Below are 19,391 nucleotides of genomic sequence, written 5' to 3' on the forward strand. Positions count from 1 at the left end.
ATCGTAATGAAACATTATTTTTTTATAGGCAGTTAAAACTTAATAAATTGATTTATTTACTCAGTAAATGAATACAATATAAAATAATTCGTATAAGCTAGGTTGTGAAGGGTGCTCAAGATAATCCCTTTTAAATGTGGGCCTCAACTGCGTCGTAATTCGGCCACCCGTAAACACCAAATTTGGATGACTCGCGGGAGAACTTCGGTCGGTATCTCATGAATAACTTTAGAAATGTTGGCTTCCAATACCTCAATCGAAGCTGGTTTATCCACAAAGCTTTTATACTTTACATAACCCCTCTAATAAAAGTCCAAAGGTGTGATATTGCTTATTGACGTGGCTATTAAGCCAAAAATGGGCATAATCGCTGTACACCATAAGTTGGCCTGAGCGCGCCATGAACACTTTTCACAGATTACAATTGTACGATTTATTAACGTTGTTGAGGCGAAAGTTTTGCCATTATGAAATGTCAATGAATTAATGAAAAGAACTATGTATTTGACTTGACAATAGAAAGGGGTAACTTCTCTTAATCAGGAAGTAGAGGGAAGACAAAGAAGATCATACTGCGACAATCTACCGGGTTTATCGTAATCAAAAACAATGATGAGTAAATTTAGCCTATACCGATTTAAAGATTTTTATGGAATTAAATAAGAATAATTTTAGAATTATCACAGGAATTCTAACGGGGTTTGAATCATCATCTTACTAACCAGGAATATACTCAAATGGAACTTGCAGGTTCTGTAGGGAGAAAGATGAGGCCACCGAACATATGCCGAGAAGGTGCCCAGCACTGATGCATAAATAACAGATTCTGCTCCGATTTGTGGTAAGCCTCTGGATTATTAACTATAGGCAGGGCAAGAAACACAGTCCCTCAGGAAAGCTTTATCATGATAGAAATGCAAGAAGCGACTACTGTTTAAAAAACTTGCATTAACTTACGAGCATTATCTTGGATATGTTCAAGGAGCGCCAGTAATTGACCGAACATAAATAAGTCCAGGTCGAGTAAAGAACATAAACCTGACTATCGTGGGAATGAAAGGACCTCCGAGTTTCCAAATGTCTTGCAAATTCGGCTCATATGCAATGATTCAACAAATTACCAACAAGGTACTTATTAATCTATGTGTTAATGATAAATATTGATTAGATCGTCAATCTGTTTTAAGACTAGCTTGTCATATTTTATTGATGTACTTTAACTAAATTATATACTCTAAATGCGTTATATCTGGTTAAAGAATATCATAATAGTAAAAACTTAACCAAATTTTATTTACTCCTTTAACTTTGATTACTGTAACTTATGTATACGCAGTTTGCCCTCATATCCAACTGTTAACAGTTCTGAAGCCCCTCGCCAAACGCCGTCTCGCACAAAACTCTCAGCCTCAACATTTGTATAAATGGTGCTGTGATCGGTCGCTTCAATTATTTTCACTATATTAGTGTCACCAATAACAGCTATTTTATTTCTGAAAAATAAATCGTATTACTATACCTGATCAGTTGACATTTCCTTACTTACCCTTTTGGCACAATTTTATGAATTGGTCTGTTTAAACATTTGGAGCTCTGAACAAATTTGTGAGGTAATCGTTTATCAACTGCATGAACAAAACCAGATTCATCGCCTAAATACACCATATTATCATTGGAAATTTCGTTGACGTCAGCCCATGCCAAATTTTTAAAGCGAGAGGGGTGATCTTCGCACAGAGCTGGGAAATATTTGGTTTGCACTTTTGTACACATACATGAAAAGAAAATGTATATGCATGGTAATACCTATTGCGGGTCTTGTTAATCTGTCATCCCAAAGTAAAGCACTATGATCCAATGAGCATGTTGCAAATATTGAAGTCTCCGTATTTGACGCGGCAACACCAGTAACTACATCAGTATGTGCATACCGAAAAGTGTGAATGGAGATAAGATCAGCACAACCTACATCCCAAACCTTACGAAATAAAATTTAAGCTAGAAAAGTTTTGCAAAGGTATTAGCGAAATATTTACTTTCAAAGCGCCATCTTTGCTGCCGGTAATTGCATGCTCCATATTCGCCTTCACATTCATGCACGTAACTGGACGCATATGCTCACATTTGTCACCTATCAAAAACATACAGTAAGGTGTTTGGGGGCTGCGCACCTCAGATTTGGTGGACCATACTTGTACACGTCCCGACCGCATTGCGACAAGGAACTGAGTGATAAAGAAATATAGAATTTAACACCAAGTATATTATATTTTGATATTTAAACTAACAATATTATCTGCAATGTATTGCAAGCAGGAAATTAGCGTTTGGCATTGCAGTTTGTAGCACGCTTTTGCTGGTTTCAACTTGGTCCCATCGCCAACATCTTCAAATCCCCAAATCGATCCTGCCCATTCACGCCCCGATAATTTATTTGTGGCTATTATTGCCTGTTGCTCTGTATTAAGAGCAATACATTCCCAAGCTTGATGCATGCGGATATGCCGATTTAATGGCCTCTTCGCGTAATCGCGCGAGTTCAGATTAGGATATTCCGTATTGCCAGCAAGATTGGTGTCATCTGGAGGCTGGTGTTGTTCCGGTGTTCTATATATCACACCATGCTTTATAGGAAACATTTTTATTTTAATACTGATTTGAACCGCCTAGTATTTATTGATGATTATAGAAATTGTTTCAAATGCCGAACTGTTTAGAGGTTATAATTACCCACAGAGCTACCATACTGAAATGAAACAGAATTACAACAAACGGCCTAAAACATACGTACGGTATACAGAATACAGAAGGTGGCGCCTTACGAAAATCGCTACTTTTTTTTCGCGGTTTTGACAACTGATAATATGTTCATATTTACTTACAGTGAAAATGCAATTCATCTACAGACGTTATCGTCTTTGCCTGTAACTCAATTATTCGCTTATCCTTTATGTCGACTATGTTGCATTCGTCTCATTTACGGAGATTCCACCTAATGTGATATTGCAAGATTTAATATTTTTTCCACTTATTTAAACAATTTTTACTTAAAATGGACAATGTTCCGAATACAGCTGACCTTATTAGAATGAGAATTTGGTTTAAACATTATAAAATATGTTTGTGTTTCTATTTCAGGAACACTAACACTCAAAATTCATTTACGCCATAAAACTAATAGAATATTACATAAAACTCGATCAAATATATTTTCTTTATTAAACAAAAAAAATTTTAGTACACCATAAAATGTAAAACAAAAAAAATATTTGTACTAAAAACAAAACATCAGTTCAGCACTAGGAGAGATTACGAGCATAATAAATTGTTTGGAAGTATTTTACTGCAGCAGTCAGTCAGTTTAATGCATCCAGCTGCAACATTGATGTCTCTGCCATTTTTTTAAGTGCTGCCTCAGGCTGCACTATGACGTATTCTACCACTGTCATTCCAATGCAGCCTTTACATTTCCACCGATGGCAGTAAAGCTCCGCCTTATCGCAAATATTTTTCTTCGTCCGCCTTCTCAAGTTAGCCCATATCTTGAAAGAAAAAATGCAATACCAATCAAAACAATAATTGGCGTTCCCAACGACAGTCGGTTCTACGTTACCGGAATGACCCGGATTTATATCCGGCCAAGGACTGTCCCTCCAGCAGCATTCCCCATATCTGTATGGGGAATGTTTATACTGCTACAATAATAACAACAATTGGAGAGTAATTATGTGCGGCATTAAATGTAAGCTTACTTTCTTCCATCTGATAGCCGTTCTTCTAGGTGAACCATGGGAGTTAATTTTCCTCCCACCGCTCCTCTACATTTTTTTCGATCCTGTCCAAACACCGTTACACCTCTGGCCAGGTCAAGATTTCTCTTCATTGCCCTGATAAAAAAAAATCAAATCAACCACTGTTCATATTACTTCGTTGCCCTCTGAACTCATATATAGTCTGAAGAACAACTGAATTAAAGAAAGTAAGTACGTGTGAAAATAATGGACTCTGCTATTCTGCTACCCAATCCTCTATGGCGTGCAGCCGAATTTACTCTCACAACATTGCTTTCAATGGCCAAACCTTGTAATCTATCATCCTTGAAGATAACCATGGCTCAATTGAAAAAAGTAAATATGTGGATCGATAGGTAAGTGAAGAGGTATACAATTTGTAGAGACATTAAAACTACGAGTGGTATTTAAGGGAAAATTAAAAAAAAAAAAACAATAATAAAAATATTTTTTTAAAATCAAGATATCTCGAAAACTTTTTTTAATTTGATAGTGTGAAAGGTCCATCTTTACAAAAAATTAGTTAAAAAAAATCTGCTTTCATTGTTTTTATCATTAAATACCTACCTTTAGATGAGCTAGACGAAGACGACCCGTGATACACCCTACACTGACGGGGCTTGTATTACTGCTACAACAACAACAACAACCGTCACAAGCGTCGTTTCTTCGACAGTCGGCCATTGACCGGGTTTTCCCAGAGGCTGCCGCCCCAGAAAATTAGCCCTACTTGAACCTCCCTTCAAGGACTTCTTTCCACTTGATATATGTATGTAGAAAAGCGAACACCAAATCGAAATTAATACAGCTGTCGATTTTTGTTTCTAAAATATTTATTTTTGTTTAACAAATGAATTAAAATCTTCACAATAAATTATCTTGCAGTTGACATTGTAATGCTTTTAAAGAGTTTCGTAACTGCTCAGTATCAGGTTTTTGATAACAGAAACTTAAACAAGTCGATACGATATCCTGCGCCTTTCCAAGGATGCGTCGTTTCGATCGATGCCATATAGAACGCATGTTCCCACATAGTAAAGTTACCACACGTATAGACGATTGCACAAGATGCCACTCGTTACCTTCATTCGCCCAAACACGTTCATTCATTGAAATCATTCTGAAGTAATATTCCATTAAAAGCTCAATATCTATATTCATGGCAACCAGCTTCTCAGGCACGATGCCTTCGGGGAAACGGAGCTGACATGACTTCAATTCAAGCTCACGAATAATAAATGCTAATGGGAAACAATGCCCAGATTCGCGGAACTCCTTTACGAGCGATTCTATCTTAGTAAACAAGCGTGTGCACCGTTCTTGTGTGGTTCCAGCACCTTCGACAGCCTTATTAATAATTTGACTCCAAACTGTTTCAATTAACAATGGATCATTGTGGTGCGAGCAGTTCAGAATAGTTAGCTTACATTCCCACAAATCAAAGGGATCGGCAAATTGCTGATAGAGCTGTGTTATATCGTACAATGTGAAATTGAGTTTCTTTATAGCTTGTAAAACGTTGTTGTCCGGCGTTCTATATGCAGAAAAAGTGTCTAGTATGCACTTTTGTACACGCGCTATTTCAAGTTTATCCTCTAGCTCTTTAAGCAAGATTCCATTGGCTATAGAAAAGCCCGAACTATCATTGCGCATACACATAACTGCCCTTGCTAGATATTCAATACGTTGATCAAGTAAGATTAATTCGCTTTCAGTGCTGGCTAAATTATCTAAAATGTTTGCAGCCTCTGCATGGCGACCATTCTTCTCATAGTACTTCCACAATAAATCGACTAAATTAAGATTTCCGGGATTATTTAGTACATTACGGCGCAAGAATTCCCCCAGACTTGGCTCAGGTAATGCCAATAACTCTGATATCATATCATGTGCCATCAACCACTGATATATAGTGATGTGAAGTAGTGGATCTTTTATTTGTATGGCCAAATTTACTAGCTTGCGTATTTGAACACTGAAACTATTTTCGCTGGTGTCACAAATTTGTCGTTGCAATTCAAACTCCTGCGTTTCATTAGCATTACAATAATTTTGATATATAGTATCCAACATCAAACGGACCTCTTTGTAACATGTCATGCGGACTGAATATGCGGCATATCCCTCCGTATCTTCGGTGGGCTCATCACTGTTGTAATATCGTATACCAAGTTCTTCTGGGTCGGTTTTAGCTGCACATGTTGCTGTTAATTCTATAACCCCTTCGCCAAAGCCGGCTATAGAAAATTGCTGGCATATGTTTTGTAGAGGCAAATTTGGCGCAGCATCTTTGCAGAGTTGTAAAGCTGTACGCAGTTTTTCATTCTTTGCATCAGATGCTTCACAACTTTTAGCAGACAACAATATTTCAGTAGCCTTAAAGGTGACAGCATCTTCATGGCGATATAAGTTGGGACAAACTTCCCTCAATTTAGCAGAAATGATGCTAACACTCGCATTATCTTTAAGATATGAATTAATTAGCGCAGCTATTAGTAAAGCACAGGATTCAGTACGGGTAAGAGTGAGATCGCGAAATGTGGACGAACTCAAAATTGTCTGTTCTTCTTTTGCTAATTGGGTTGACAGCACTTGAAACTGATGCTCACATAGGATTTTCCACAGTGATAGTATTTCGCAAACATGTTTAACCAATTGATACAAAGCGCTTAGGGATTGTTTCTCTTCCGTTTGTGCTTGCTCGGTGGCATTCCGTTGATCGTGGGTTGTCAGCTGGTTGTGAGATGGGAGTACATGACTAAAACCATTTGAAATAGTTGTTTGAGCCGAATACATATTACGTGTCATACCAGAACTTTCATTCACGATATAAGCATCCATAAAAACCTTGAGCGAAAATAAGTCTTCAAGTATTAATGTACAATCGCACTGGGTTAATGTGCTGCATAAATTCGAGTCAACGCAACGTTTTTTCCAAATGGGACGAAGTAAACGTGCAACGTACAAATACAATCCGTCATGCTTGGCAGAATATATGACCGTGGAATAGTCATTGACGATCAAACCACCATCGTGTCCAGCATCTTGACCTGATATAGGACTCAACGGGTACTGTGACTGCTGCATTGAATGTGAAATCTGTGGCGAACGCGGCATTTGCATACCCCCACCAGCAGTATGTGGCATAGGAGTAGAAACAAACATTTGTGGTGTACTACGGTCAATACCTTGGTGGCCTACATTTAATGAAGGATGCATTGGATTTATCTTTGACGTAGCACCCTGTGTATTTGCAAGCATCTGGTAGTGATAATAAGGCTCACCGCCGTATAGAAGAAATGCCTGCGCAGCCCATAACGCCAAATCTGTATTGCGAAATTGATCCGCACAAGCTATAAGTAAAGAAGTTGAACACGCCTCGCATTCCGTTTGTATTTGAAAGAAAGCTTTCACAGCTTCATTATGAGGGCCATTGTAGGTGGTAAGCAACTGCTGAAGTATATCCACAGGCTTTAATAAAGCAATAATATGAGCGCCTTGATTAGTCAACAATACAACCTTTTTCGGTTTTTTTGCTTTACGTAAAATTGAGTTTAGTTTAGATTCACATTTATCCCGAACTTCAGCTAGACTCCAAACAATTCCGTCTAAGTTAAGCATTGCTGTTGCTTCTGCCAAATATGGGCGACTCAGAAAAGGTGCTGAACTTATAGACCATAAATGATCTTGGTCTTGTTGCGATGTAGAAATTAATAGTAGAGTGCCTTCGCTATAATATGCAGAGTGAACCTGCTTCGGTTTGTTTATGGTTGTATTTGGTGTATAGCCGGGGGGAAGACGAACATGATATAAATATAATCCTTGAGGCTTGCTATAGTCTTGAGCCGATTGTGTGGAAACCAGACCTGGAGTACCGGTAGATGAAAAGCTTGTGGAAGTCTGCTTCTGTAGAGTTTGAGAATATTGTGTTTGTTGCATTTGTTGGTTAGCACTTAAAGTTGAACTCAGAGGTCTAGTAGCAAAAAATAATCGTACACCGCTTTGTGTAATGGCAAGTAGATTTAAATTTAAGCTATCATCACTAGATAAAGGACAAATTGATTTAATTTTGTTAAATATGGAATTGTCAACTGTTTTTAAAATACTACTTGCACGCTGCACAACTTCGTTCTGCGATACCCGCGCAAATCGACGCGTACTGCCAGAGTCCGCACCAATATTCCAGGCCTCTATAGACCCTTTCTCCGTTAATACATATAGAAGTTGCCTATTGTCATCGATTACGATATTAACGATTGGATCATTATCAGTAAAGAGTTTCAGAAAACTAGGAACCATGGCGGACACAACACTTTGAGAGTGATTAATTTTTTTGCAACGCTTTCCGAACCAACTAGAATCTGCATGATAATCGATTTCATAAAGGCAACCATCCCGTCCACCAAGGAAAATACGTCCATTCTGACTACATTGTACAACATTAATAGCGACATTATCAGAATTTAGTATGAATATTGGCTTATTCATTAGTTGCATTTCTTCGAAAGTTGTGGTGCTTTGCATGTTTCGCATGGGGGATGAAATAATTTTGGTGGTATCACCAAATGTTACGCCCAATACAATAATTTCAATTGGCGTTGTCAAAATTAATAAATATTTCACATCGTTAATGAATACACCAGCTTTAGGCTTCGCCAAGCCCACGCTGACAATTAAATGATTTAGTCCATCGTAGTACGCAACATCACGCGCTTGCTCATAAGTCCAAATATAAATTTCAGAGTCAATAGTCAACCACGCTCTACCGATTTCGGGAAACAATCCCATCATACAATGGCACTTTATATGCTTGAAATGCTCTAAAATCTCTGCTGGGATTGGAATTTTATTGACTGTGTGCACTTGCATCGCAGACTTAGGGCCCAATGATAAACTAGAGATGTTTTGATAATCATAGTCATTCAGTCCACTGGCTGTGGCGAAACCGTGCTGAGCTACTCCAGTGAGATTAATTTTCACATCTAGCAACCCCGGCGATGAACTGTCTCGTATATCCATTCGCTCTAATATGTTACCAGCCATGTCCAGGAAATCAGATGAGTTTATTGACGGCATTTTAGCTTAAACTAATTTATATCACAATTATAAATGATTAAATTTAATATTATTTAGAATTACTTACTTAGTTCTCATGCACCTAATGTGTCGAGGTCTGGGATGCGTGTTGTTCCCGCGTGCAAACAAAGCACTTACGAAAGGTAGAAAGTTGGGTCGCTACGCACCGGCTTCACAGAGATGTTTTCTTTAATAGTATTACTAGTTATTCTTAAATTAATATGTATAAACTTTTCTCAAAGCCAACCCTTTTTTAATTTTACTATACCAAACATTCACACCCGTTTTGCCGCGAATGTTAAAAATGTCTTCACACCGGCTAAAAATCTAATAAGCGATCATAAATATATAAACCAAGGTTGCTTTTATAATTGTCTATTGTGAACGAGTGATTACAAAATGCTGAGGTCAAGGCGAATTCAAATAAGGTGACGATTCTATATCCGTTGATTTGTTTTATTTTTTGGTGCGATTTGATGGTTTGAATGTCAAAGTGATGTTTTTTTGTTTCACTGTTTACTTTCTAATTGAAATTTGGACATTCAAACCACAAAATCGCAAAAATACAAATCAGCAGATATTGAATCCACCTTGTGTAAATTCGCCTTGGCTATTTTAAGGGTATTGTTTTTATTAGCTCTTCAGCGGGAATGGAAATAAATCAGAATTTGACAGAATCGGCGGTTTATGGCGTGGTCAACACGGAAAGTAAACAAGTTACTTGTTTTAAAATTTGTTTAGTAAAATATTAAACATTATTACAGCCTCCAAATGCAGTTTTTTTCTCGCTTTCTATTTGCTCTCGCTCATTTTTCTGCATCACTTCTTTCACCCCTGGGATGGCACAATCTATCATTCTTGAAAAAAATCCTTTTTGACAGATAATTTCTGACATTAACGTTTGAGTATGTTTTCGGGCTTTTGGCTTCGGCAATAACGCGTCGAATGTTAGCTTCCAAATATTCAATTACTTCTGGTTCATTAGTTAGGTATGCGACTTTGCATATTCCCGGAGAAAGTACTCCAAAGGAATCACGCGACCGATTACTTTTTCTGAATAATATATTGTTTCAACTATACCTTGTAAATTATCAATGCGAACGAAAGCATGATTTTCAAAATAAATTTCAATAATTTGCATACGTTGGTCTGGCCTGAAATGCTTCTCAAAATGGTTTATATTACCGCATGTAAGAACAAAACAGATGTTTCTATCGTGACAGCAAATCTTATATGTATTGTGTTGTGTATAAAGAGATATGTATGCTTAACATTGGCTCAATTAATTTAATATTAATTAATTCGGCATTGTAAAAAAACCCCACCGATAACAATCTGCGCGATATAAAATTGTTCTCCTTTGAACATATATAATTTACACCAAAATTAGAAAATTGGGTACTTTTTTGCATTCCGGTTTCTACTCACAAACAAAACACAAGCTATCACCGAATTTGTTGCCGTGTGTGAGTCCGTTCACTGTGACAGACCTTTTAATCCCTTCAAATTGCAAACTAACCTCAAATAAATTGGTGGTGTAGGAAAATCGGTGTTATAGAAAAATAAACAATCCAGTTTATAATGGAGCTGTCAGAATGAATTCGATTGGGCCCATTGTAGCCTAAAGTATTATATTTCACTGGCATTTCGCATAAAATGCCACAATGAAATCGTTGTTGTAAACAAAGATGTTCTTTTTGATTCAGCTCTAAGTCAAGTGCGGTGTCGAAAAGGAAGCAATGGATTAATTTTGACGAGCCTATAAGTCTGAACGCATTTATTTTTCCCTTTCCCGGTAACGTAACCGATTAAAATGATTTTTTTAATGTTCGTGTTATACTTAATAATTGAAAAACATCGAAATAAACAATTAAGTAGAAAAGTGAATGACAAACAGCTGATGCAATAGTAACATGTATGCAACATGCAACTCGGTACTAGTTTTTTCGGCATTCAGGTACTCATTTTACAAAATGCATGGAAAGCTTTCCTAAATACCGAATTTAAACTCTGCTGCACTAAGTGTGAATACTCCTATTACATTTTTATTTACTTATACATAGGTTTTAATATATTTCACGTAATATTACAAGCACTATTCCCGTAAAGACCTTTTAGAGTTGTAGTATTAAAATTTAACCTGTAAAACAAAAACAACCATTTTACAACTTTCCGAGTACGATAGTTCCTTTTCATTTCCCTAAGACATTATGTACACTTTTGTGGTGAAAATTCATCTTCTAGTATTTATTGACAATCTAGAACAAATGTTCTTATTTTTTCTGTTATGATTAATTATTTAGTCATTTAGCATCTATTCATTCACCCATTTTTTTTTTTGGCTTACATTTTTGCAAACGAGATCCTTTAGTGAATGATTGCACAATATTTTTGCTTTATTAATAACTAAAAGTTTACGCAGGCTAGCAACACAGTGCAGAGCTGCATCTGGAATTTGAATTTTTGTATTGCTACAAATAAAATACAATACATCCAGAAGTATTGGTGATGTAAAAGGAAAATATAATTGCATGAGCTTATACTTTTATAAAATATTAAATTATAAATATAATTATGAACACGTTTGTAGCTATAGGTTTACATTCTTCAAAAATGCCAAATGAATACTCATAATAACTGTAAAAGGATTCGCCGTGCATAAAATATTGCATTCATAATTTCGCAATTTCTTTTATTTAAAACATAATATAATTCTGCAAAATTAATTAATACTAATTATAAAATACATACACATGCATACTTTTCTCTTTTGGTCGTTTAAAATTAACAGCTTTAGGTTTTCAGTACAGCCACTATATATCTGCATTTGTTTATTGATAAACATTTTTTATAAAGTTTTCGGTTTTTCAATTAGTAGTTAGTTGTAGTTTTAGGTTTGAAAGATTCATGAAAAACTCCAGATTTTAACCAATCAGTGAAAATATGTTCTCGAGTTTTGAATTGAGACGCATACATATTTTTTCGAAAATTTCGGAAAGCAAAAGTTTATGATAGTTTTGAAGTGAAACTTTTTTAGTGGCACGAATTTAAAAACAATAAATCTCATTAAGTTATTTGTGAAAAATTTTACGGTAATATGTATATATACTATACATATATGCTTAATACACGTTAGCGCCGTGGCCCTACAAATCCACTTAAATTACGAAAAGCAAATGGACGCTATAAACAAAGTTCACGTTGCTTAATATTACCTACTATGCAAAAAATAGGCAACCAAGGCACATTAAATAATGAGGAAGTGACTTCAACATTGCACCTGAAGGGTTAATTCTTAACCTTTTGACCATGACACATTAATTATTGGGTAGTTTCACTTCTTCTTATTCGCCATGTTAGCTATCTGAAAGAAACGGTGTATCTTTTTTTTTTATGGGACCAACTTATTTTAAAAAATCCACCTATTTGTCCAAAGAAAGGCCAAACGTATCAGTTGAGAAATTTTTAATAAAATTTGAATAATTTTCATCATAAAAAATTAGCTGCTGCTTTCCTAGATATTGCAAAATGCTGAATATCTGTAAAGAGGCAGCTATGAAGCGACTTAAATTTCCTATTCCTGGGGTAAAGCTTAAGAGCAAAGCACTCTCTCAACCTCCATCAGAAGCAACTCCTACTGTTTCATGAGCTCCACCAGGAGGGCCTAGAATGCATCACGTCACCCCAACTAACTAAATTGAGGGTTTGCCTAGTAAGACTGACTTGGTTGCGAAAAAATCACCCTGATAAGTGCTCTACAAGATATATCCCCCATTTTGCTGATATCTGATCAATTTGACGAATTTAGCTATCTAACTGAAGGAGTTATAGTACAAAACCTGATATCTGAGTCAATCAGAATATATTTGCAATTTCAATATTGTAACAGTGGCAACATTGCATGTTCTTCAATAGACCCGGTTAATAATAATAATTTTGAAGTGAAACTACCTTCTAAAAATTATTGTATCATCCATCACCCATTACAAATCGTAGTTTTAATTTTTTCATTTCAATTTAAAATTGTGAGCTGTCCGACTGATTTTAAATAATAAAATGAAAGGGAGTTGCGAACTGTGCGATGTGTGAGGGTTCAATACATAGCTGAATTTATTATATGAAAATTAAACATTAGCGAATATGACTATAAAATCTCCTCCTCGTTTCCACGACAGTCGGTTCTACGTTACCGAAACGACTCGGATTTATATCCGGCCAAGGACTGTCACTCCAGCAGCATTCCCCGTATGTAAGTATGGGGAATGTTTATGCTGATACAACAACAACAACAAGAAAATATCCTTCTCTTTTAAAGTGACAAAAATGGAAGTCATTTCTAATAAATTTAATGGGACAAAAAAAAAACTAAAAGTATTTAAAAGTTAAGTTCTGATGTAAATTTAGAAGAAAACACCAAAAGAGATAGAACCAAAAATTTACTCATCAGCTAGTAATATTTGTTTTTTTTCTGCTTGTAAAATTTTATTTAGTGGCCGACCAAAGATTTTTAGAGAAAGTCATTTTTCTTATTTGAAAGTCATTTTCTTATTAAGATGAAGCTTATTAATTGGTTTACACATTATCTTATATGACTTTGAAGTGTTAGTGTCGAATGCTTTGACAAAAAAATGTGTGTAAAAAAGTGCATAAAATCGGTAAGTAACACAGGTCGATATAAAATTTTACCAGAAACTAGAGTAGACGTGCAGAATTAAAATCCAGAGTTATGATTACGCTCAAAGTACAAAACACGGCCTGTATTTTAGGTTATGTATATCACTGACTTTCTTTTACGTAATATCACGACTTTTCTTTTTCTTACATATACCGTAGAGTTTGCTCCAATATCATTTTTCCCCGAGATAGCGCATTTAAAAATTTTTCAATATTTAAAAATCTACTAATGACCTCGAAGACATAAAACAGTCGATTATTAGATTTATTAAAACAAAACTATACTCTAGTTTCTGGTAAAATTATTTAGCTTAACTTGGTCGGCCCGTGTAATTAATTATAATGCTACGACTTTTTGATTTTCTGGAGGCTGTTAATTCCTTCAAATGTTTCCATATGCAAGACCACAGACAATAATATCAATGAAAAGGATTCTTTTTACAGAGTGATGTAATCAAATCACCTGTTACAAAATAACTGAAAATATGTAGTAATACAGGGACGGATAAATGTATTAAACTTTGAGTGCAAATTTAAAAATATTTATCAAATTAGTTATAAATATATTTTTGACTAACTTAACGCTTAAATCTGTACGAACACTTTGCAAATGTGCCTTTTTAAAAATATTAATGCTAGTGCATCGTACATGCATTTGTACATACATACATCCATACTTTTATATGCGCTTGCAATTCCGAGGTTAACTTCCGCTTTTTTCTACAATACAAGCTACTTAGAATCAAGATTCAAATCCTCTATAATATAGGAATCATTGCGATAATATATATATACTCATGTACATATATAATACATATACATTTGTGGTAAGGTGTGCCAACACAGTTACTCGGCACTTCTAACGAATATATCGCCGGCATTAGTTAAAAACGTCCAAAATCGCATTTTTCAGAAGCTCAAATATGCCTTCATATAAACATTCAACAACAACCAAAATATTAACTTACTAGCTTCTTTAAAAGTCCCTAATACATTTCATAAAACGAAATGTTGTTTGCATGTTCAAACTCAAAAATATATATATGCACTCGTATATACATGTAATTGACGCGTACATCTTTCGTTAGGTGTGCAGCCGAGCTTCTCCTTTAATTTTAAGTGCGCGGTTTGATATTGTCCTACAAATGGACAAATGGTTTTTTGCCGCCTCCGAACGGTAGCTTTCTTAAGACAAAAATGCTTTTAGGGCCATTACCTGCTGACGGGGCGACCGCCCGAGAATAAATCCGTTTCGATTATTAGACGTTTCATGCCCATAGTAGGTTTCGAACTGCCGTATGGCATTCTCGCACAAGCTTCTATATTCGACGGGAACCTCGGCCAACGAAATCTATGTACATACATAAATAAAATTGGATGGATGTGTGTACATATGTTGCCTATAGACTGCGAAACCTCTGAGCCGAATCATTACTGAGCTGTGAGCATGCTAATGATTGTTTATAAGTTTTTTTGGACTCAACTCACATTCAAAATATATTTTGGTTACGTGAGAATAAATGCTTTTACAATAAAATAAAATAGATCCGCTTTACTAAATGGCGCCAGGATGGAAATTTGTATTTTATTTTTGCAAAGCGGGCCGAGCTCTTTCTGGTTTAATATACAACTTTTTGACGGCGATATATAATTTTTATACCGGCAATTATGAGAATTTGTAAACTGTTATTGTTATGGTAGTTGCAATAAAATAAAAGTCTGTATACCATTTTGGAGTATGTTGCTCAATTGAAATTTTATACTGTCCTTAAATTTGAGCTTTTGCTAATTTCCTCTGTACAAAGGCCTTGACCATATCGATATCACTGGCTTGGCAGGTGTGCCGAGTGTAGAGTATTAGATAGATAATACTTGAACTGGAGCTAAATGAAGACAAACACCTATGAACATTTACACGCTGTTTGCAGCGAATACCGCAAGTTACGACGTAGAAATTGATAGTAAATGTACTGAATATGATAGCTGCCAATGACTGCAGATAAAGGAAAAGGGAATCCCATTTACAAAATATTGACTTAATGCAGAGACTACGAATATGCCGACCGATCTGTTGTTCTATAGTCGTCTGTACTCATGTATGTCTACATGTACATATATTTTTAACCTTAACTACATTTTTAAAATCTATATTCGTCAAATTAATTATTTACTGATTCACCTCTATTCAGCTGCACAAGTTTAAGTGTTGCTTCTACTATTATTGCTTTCGCTTGTGGATTGACTAGTACTGCTACTAAAACTACTGCAACAACTATTTTGAGTTGCTTTTGTGCCAAAATTACCAAGTCCAATAGCATCTACAGATGCCTTATTCACGTTTGTGCCATCCTTACTTCGCGCTTGGTCAATAAGTTCAGCAGCTATTTCATAAAATAGGCGCTCGACGTTCTCCGCCTCTTTGGCTGAAGTCTCCAGAAAATACATATCATGCTGTTTGGCGAATTCTTCTCCAATTTGCGTTGGTATTTCACGATCATCGCGATCGGTTTTATTGCCGACAAGGATTTTTAAAACTTTTGAATTTGCATACTCCTGTATTTCGCGTAGCCAGTCAGGTAAACAATCAAATGTCGGCTGGCAACTTATGTCATATACAAGGATTAATGCATGAGCAGATCGGTAATAACTTTGAGTTATAGAACGAAAACGCTCCTGGCCAGCAGTGTCCCATATTTGAAGCTAAGTATAAATTTAAAAAATTATGTTAATGATTATTTATTATTTATCGTACTATCCATATTTTACCTTAATCTTTTCACCTTCAACTTCCACAGTTTTAATCATAAAGTCAACACCTATAGTTGCTCCTTGACCGGGGGGAAATAAGCCTTGTGTGAATCGCCGCACCAAGCAAGTTTTTCCGACGCCCGCATTCCCAACAAGCACAATTTTGAAAAGGAATTTGTAATCCTCCATTTATGCACAAATTGTTTTCCACTTTTACTAAAAACAAGTAAAAAGTGAAGTGAATTAAAAATATAACAAGTTTTTTATGAATTAGAAAGTTATATTATATTAAATAAAAAAATTTTAATATTGCATTGTTATTGTTGTATCATATTACAGATCGCTGCTTAGCGTCATCGTCATCAGCCTCACCTAACAATAGGCCCAGAACATGGGCTGTTTCGACGACTTGATACCAAGATAGGTGGTCAGGGTTTAGACAAGCATGGAAAGCAGTAGTACCTTGAGGCGTTCGCCACAGGGCACCAAAGGTATTAAGGTAAATAGTTGAGCATTAAAAAATGAGATAATACACTGGACTGGACTGGGCGGACTTGTAGGCCGCCGTAGCCGAATGGGTTGGTGCGTGACTACCATTCGGAATTCAGAGAGAACGTAAGTTAAAATCTCGGTGAAAAACCAAAATGAAGAAAAAGTTTTTTCTAATAGCGGTCGCCCCTCGGCAGGCAATGGCAAACCTCCGAGTGTATTTCTGCCATGAAAAAGCTCCTCATAAAAAATACACAAATAGGAGGAAGGAGTATATAAAAATTAAATGCAAAAATCATAGTAAAGCAAAAATTAAAAAAGCTCACTAGAAAATTTGAACTATAGTTAAATTTATTAATTTGATGAACACATTTACATACATGTATGTATATATTTTTATTCTGCTTCTATCGAACGATATCTGCAGGAGCAGACGCAGTTTCGATGCAACCGCTTTTTGCAATATCGCAGCGCTAGTTATTTAAACTTTCGTGTTCAATTCAAAGCAAAACAAATATTTGTGTATGATGACTGAATACGAATGGTGGTTGTATTGCTGTTGTTGTAACAACATAAACATTCCCTTCAAATGCTGCCGAAGTGACTATTCTTGACCTGATGTAAATCAAGGTCATCCCGGTAACGTAGAACCGACTGTCGTGGGAGATTTATTTTGTGACTGAGGTAGCGGAGTTTTATTTGTGACAAACCGATAAAAGCTTCTGAGTTCAAAACCTACGGTGCACAAAAACCCCACTTGCCCACAATTAGCAGGCAGTTCTGCTATAAAAAACTTCTCCCCATTCAACTTCATCGAATGTTAAGTATTACCTTTAAAGCTGTCCCTCATATGTTTTGCAAATAAATCTTAACCCTTCTGCAGTAATCCCCTAATCCCCCACACGAAAAAAGGGCACGGCAAGCTTGCATTAAAAGAACTTCTTTGAAAAAAAGTTCCACCTTAGCTTAAGAGTTGTACGAAACATGGAAGCAACGGATCTTTATTAATAACAAGTGTCTAACCGAATATCTACATTTATGAGTTACTAAACCGTTGTTATACCCTACAACACAGATTATGGTTCCCTCATAAGCTTTAGGAAACTATCTCAAATGTTATGTCCCTCAGGCAAGCAAGAGGTACATCTTATCATTTTTCTAATTTTCAAGTCACTAGTTAATACAAAATTTTGTTGTTTGCCTTTATAATTTGCCTTAATGCAAATAACTGACCGCGGCGTTTATTATTTTTTAAATAGGTACAATTTTTATTTAATTATTACGCTCAGAAATAATGTGGACAGCATAGCTTAACGTTTTCACATGTATTGTTGCAAGATTCATATCCACTCGACAGCTGTCCTAAGGTAAATTGGAGAGCGTTATTTTTTTAGGACTTTTCTGGGGGCACTGACGCAAGAAGTTCTACGTTGAAATATTGTGGATGGCTGTCGCAAAAATATTGCCACTGAAATATGCGTTTTTACTTTCTAATATACATATGACATCATGACTTGGGACACTTTTCCTAAATACATACAATGTTCATATGCAACAAAGGCACATTAGATGATCAATATTACGTCCCACCCGTCTAATGATGTTTAAATAGCTCACAAACATGGAAATTTAGGCAATTTTTGTTTTTGCAATACTCACCTGGCCCTGCGTATTAGTTGAAACTGGTGACTCAACTATTTTTCTTTCACGCCCGAAATTATATTGTAAGCCCTTTTTTAATAAAGAATTGTTTCTTTAGTTTTCTTTTTAGCGAGAATATCACCACTGTGTGCACTAATTAACTTTTTTATAAAATCTTTAAAATAATTATCAAAACCTTGCAAATTAGAGGATGTAAACAAACAGTGAAACCTTTGTAAATAAACTACTGACTATATACACGTAAGACTTCAGAAATTTAAAAACTTTATAAGTTATTGTTCAACCATGTTAACATTTCTTGCTTTTTAAATTACACTAAACAAATCTTTGTTGGTAATTTATTGCAAAACGTATTCAAGATTTTGGAGTACCACCTAATATGTTAAAATAAAATTTACGTTGCGTACTAATGTGAGTGATGCTATTTACCAAATGTACATATGTACCTACATGATTTCGCAGCTTTGCTGACCAGCCCTCGTGAATTTACTGTAAGTGGTGGCTGCGTTCACTGTGACGTTCACTGTAATGTTCACGACATTAATTTAATTTATGAGCTATTCGCAATAGGTACCAACTATTGGAGACTATGTATTGCGAAGAAAAGCAAAAGAGATAATTTGCTAACTGCTGGCCATGACGTCACATTTTTGATGTTTGTTGTAATAATTTCAATCTAAATTACTTGATAAAAAGAGATAAATAAAAATATACCAATCATGAAAAAAACACTAAACAAAATAAGGTAGAAGTGAAAAACGAAACAGAAAAAGTAAACTGAGTTCGTCTTGTAGGGACGCGATAAAGTAAAAAGGAAAACAAAAAAAAAACCTTTTTATCACAAAAGCGCCCCTCAATTAATAGATTTCAATGATTCAATAACGTAATTACAAACACTTAAGAGTGGTTTATACGGTTTAACTTTCACAAACGATTTGTGGAATTTGAAAA

The 19,391-nt window shown here is 35.6% G+C and overlaps 3 protein-coding genes across 3 annotated transcripts; all 3 read right to left on the reverse strand.

Annotated features, from left to right (window-relative positions):
- Window positions 1-1,176: 1,176 nt before the first annotated feature.
- On the reverse strand, window positions 1,177-2,730 carry LOC129246814 (protein valois). The gene is made up of 5 exons (XM_054885442.1): window positions 2,289-2,730; window positions 2,037-2,225; window positions 1,807-1,978; window positions 1,547-1,739; window positions 1,177-1,493 (listed from the first exon to the last, which is right to left on the reverse strand). Exons 1-5 carry the CDS (start codon window positions 2,637-2,639, stop codon window positions 1,313-1,315), a joined length of 1,086 nt encoding a protein of 361 aa, XP_054741417.1. The 5' UTR covers window positions 2,640-2,730; the 3' UTR covers window positions 1,177-1,312.
- Window positions 2,731-4,612: 1,882 nt separating this feature from the next.
- Window positions 4,613-9,218, reverse strand: LOC129246815 (nuclear pore complex protein Nup154). The gene is made up of 2 exons (XM_054885443.1): window positions 8,935-9,218; window positions 4,613-8,878 (listed from the first exon to the last, which is right to left on the reverse strand). Exon 2 carries the CDS (start codon window positions 8,865-8,867, stop codon window positions 4,656-4,658), a length of 4,212 nt encoding a protein of 1,403 aa, XP_054741418.1. The 5' UTR covers window positions 8,868-8,878; window positions 8,935-9,218; the 3' UTR covers window positions 4,613-4,655.
- A 1,867-nt stretch (window positions 9,219-11,085) lies between these two features.
- Window positions 11,086-18,890, reverse strand: LOC129246816 (ras-related protein Rab-30). Its single transcript, XM_054885444.1, has 3 exons — window positions 18,438-18,890; window positions 16,308-16,505; window positions 11,086-16,241 (listed from the first exon to the last, which is right to left on the reverse strand). Exons 2-3 carry the CDS (start codon window positions 16,476-16,478, stop codon window positions 15,741-15,743), a joined length of 672 nt encoding a protein of 223 aa, XP_054741419.1. The 5' UTR covers window positions 16,479-16,505; window positions 18,438-18,890; the 3' UTR covers window positions 11,086-15,740.
- Window positions 18,891-19,391: the final 501 nt, after the last annotated feature.

Source organism: Anastrepha obliqua, chromosome 5, assembly GCF_027943255.1.
Source record: "Anastrepha obliqua isolate idAnaObli1 chromosome 5, idAnaObli1_1.0, whole genome shotgun sequence".
Taxonomy (NCBI): Eukaryota; Metazoa; Arthropoda; class Insecta; order Diptera; family Tephritidae; genus Anastrepha; species Anastrepha obliqua.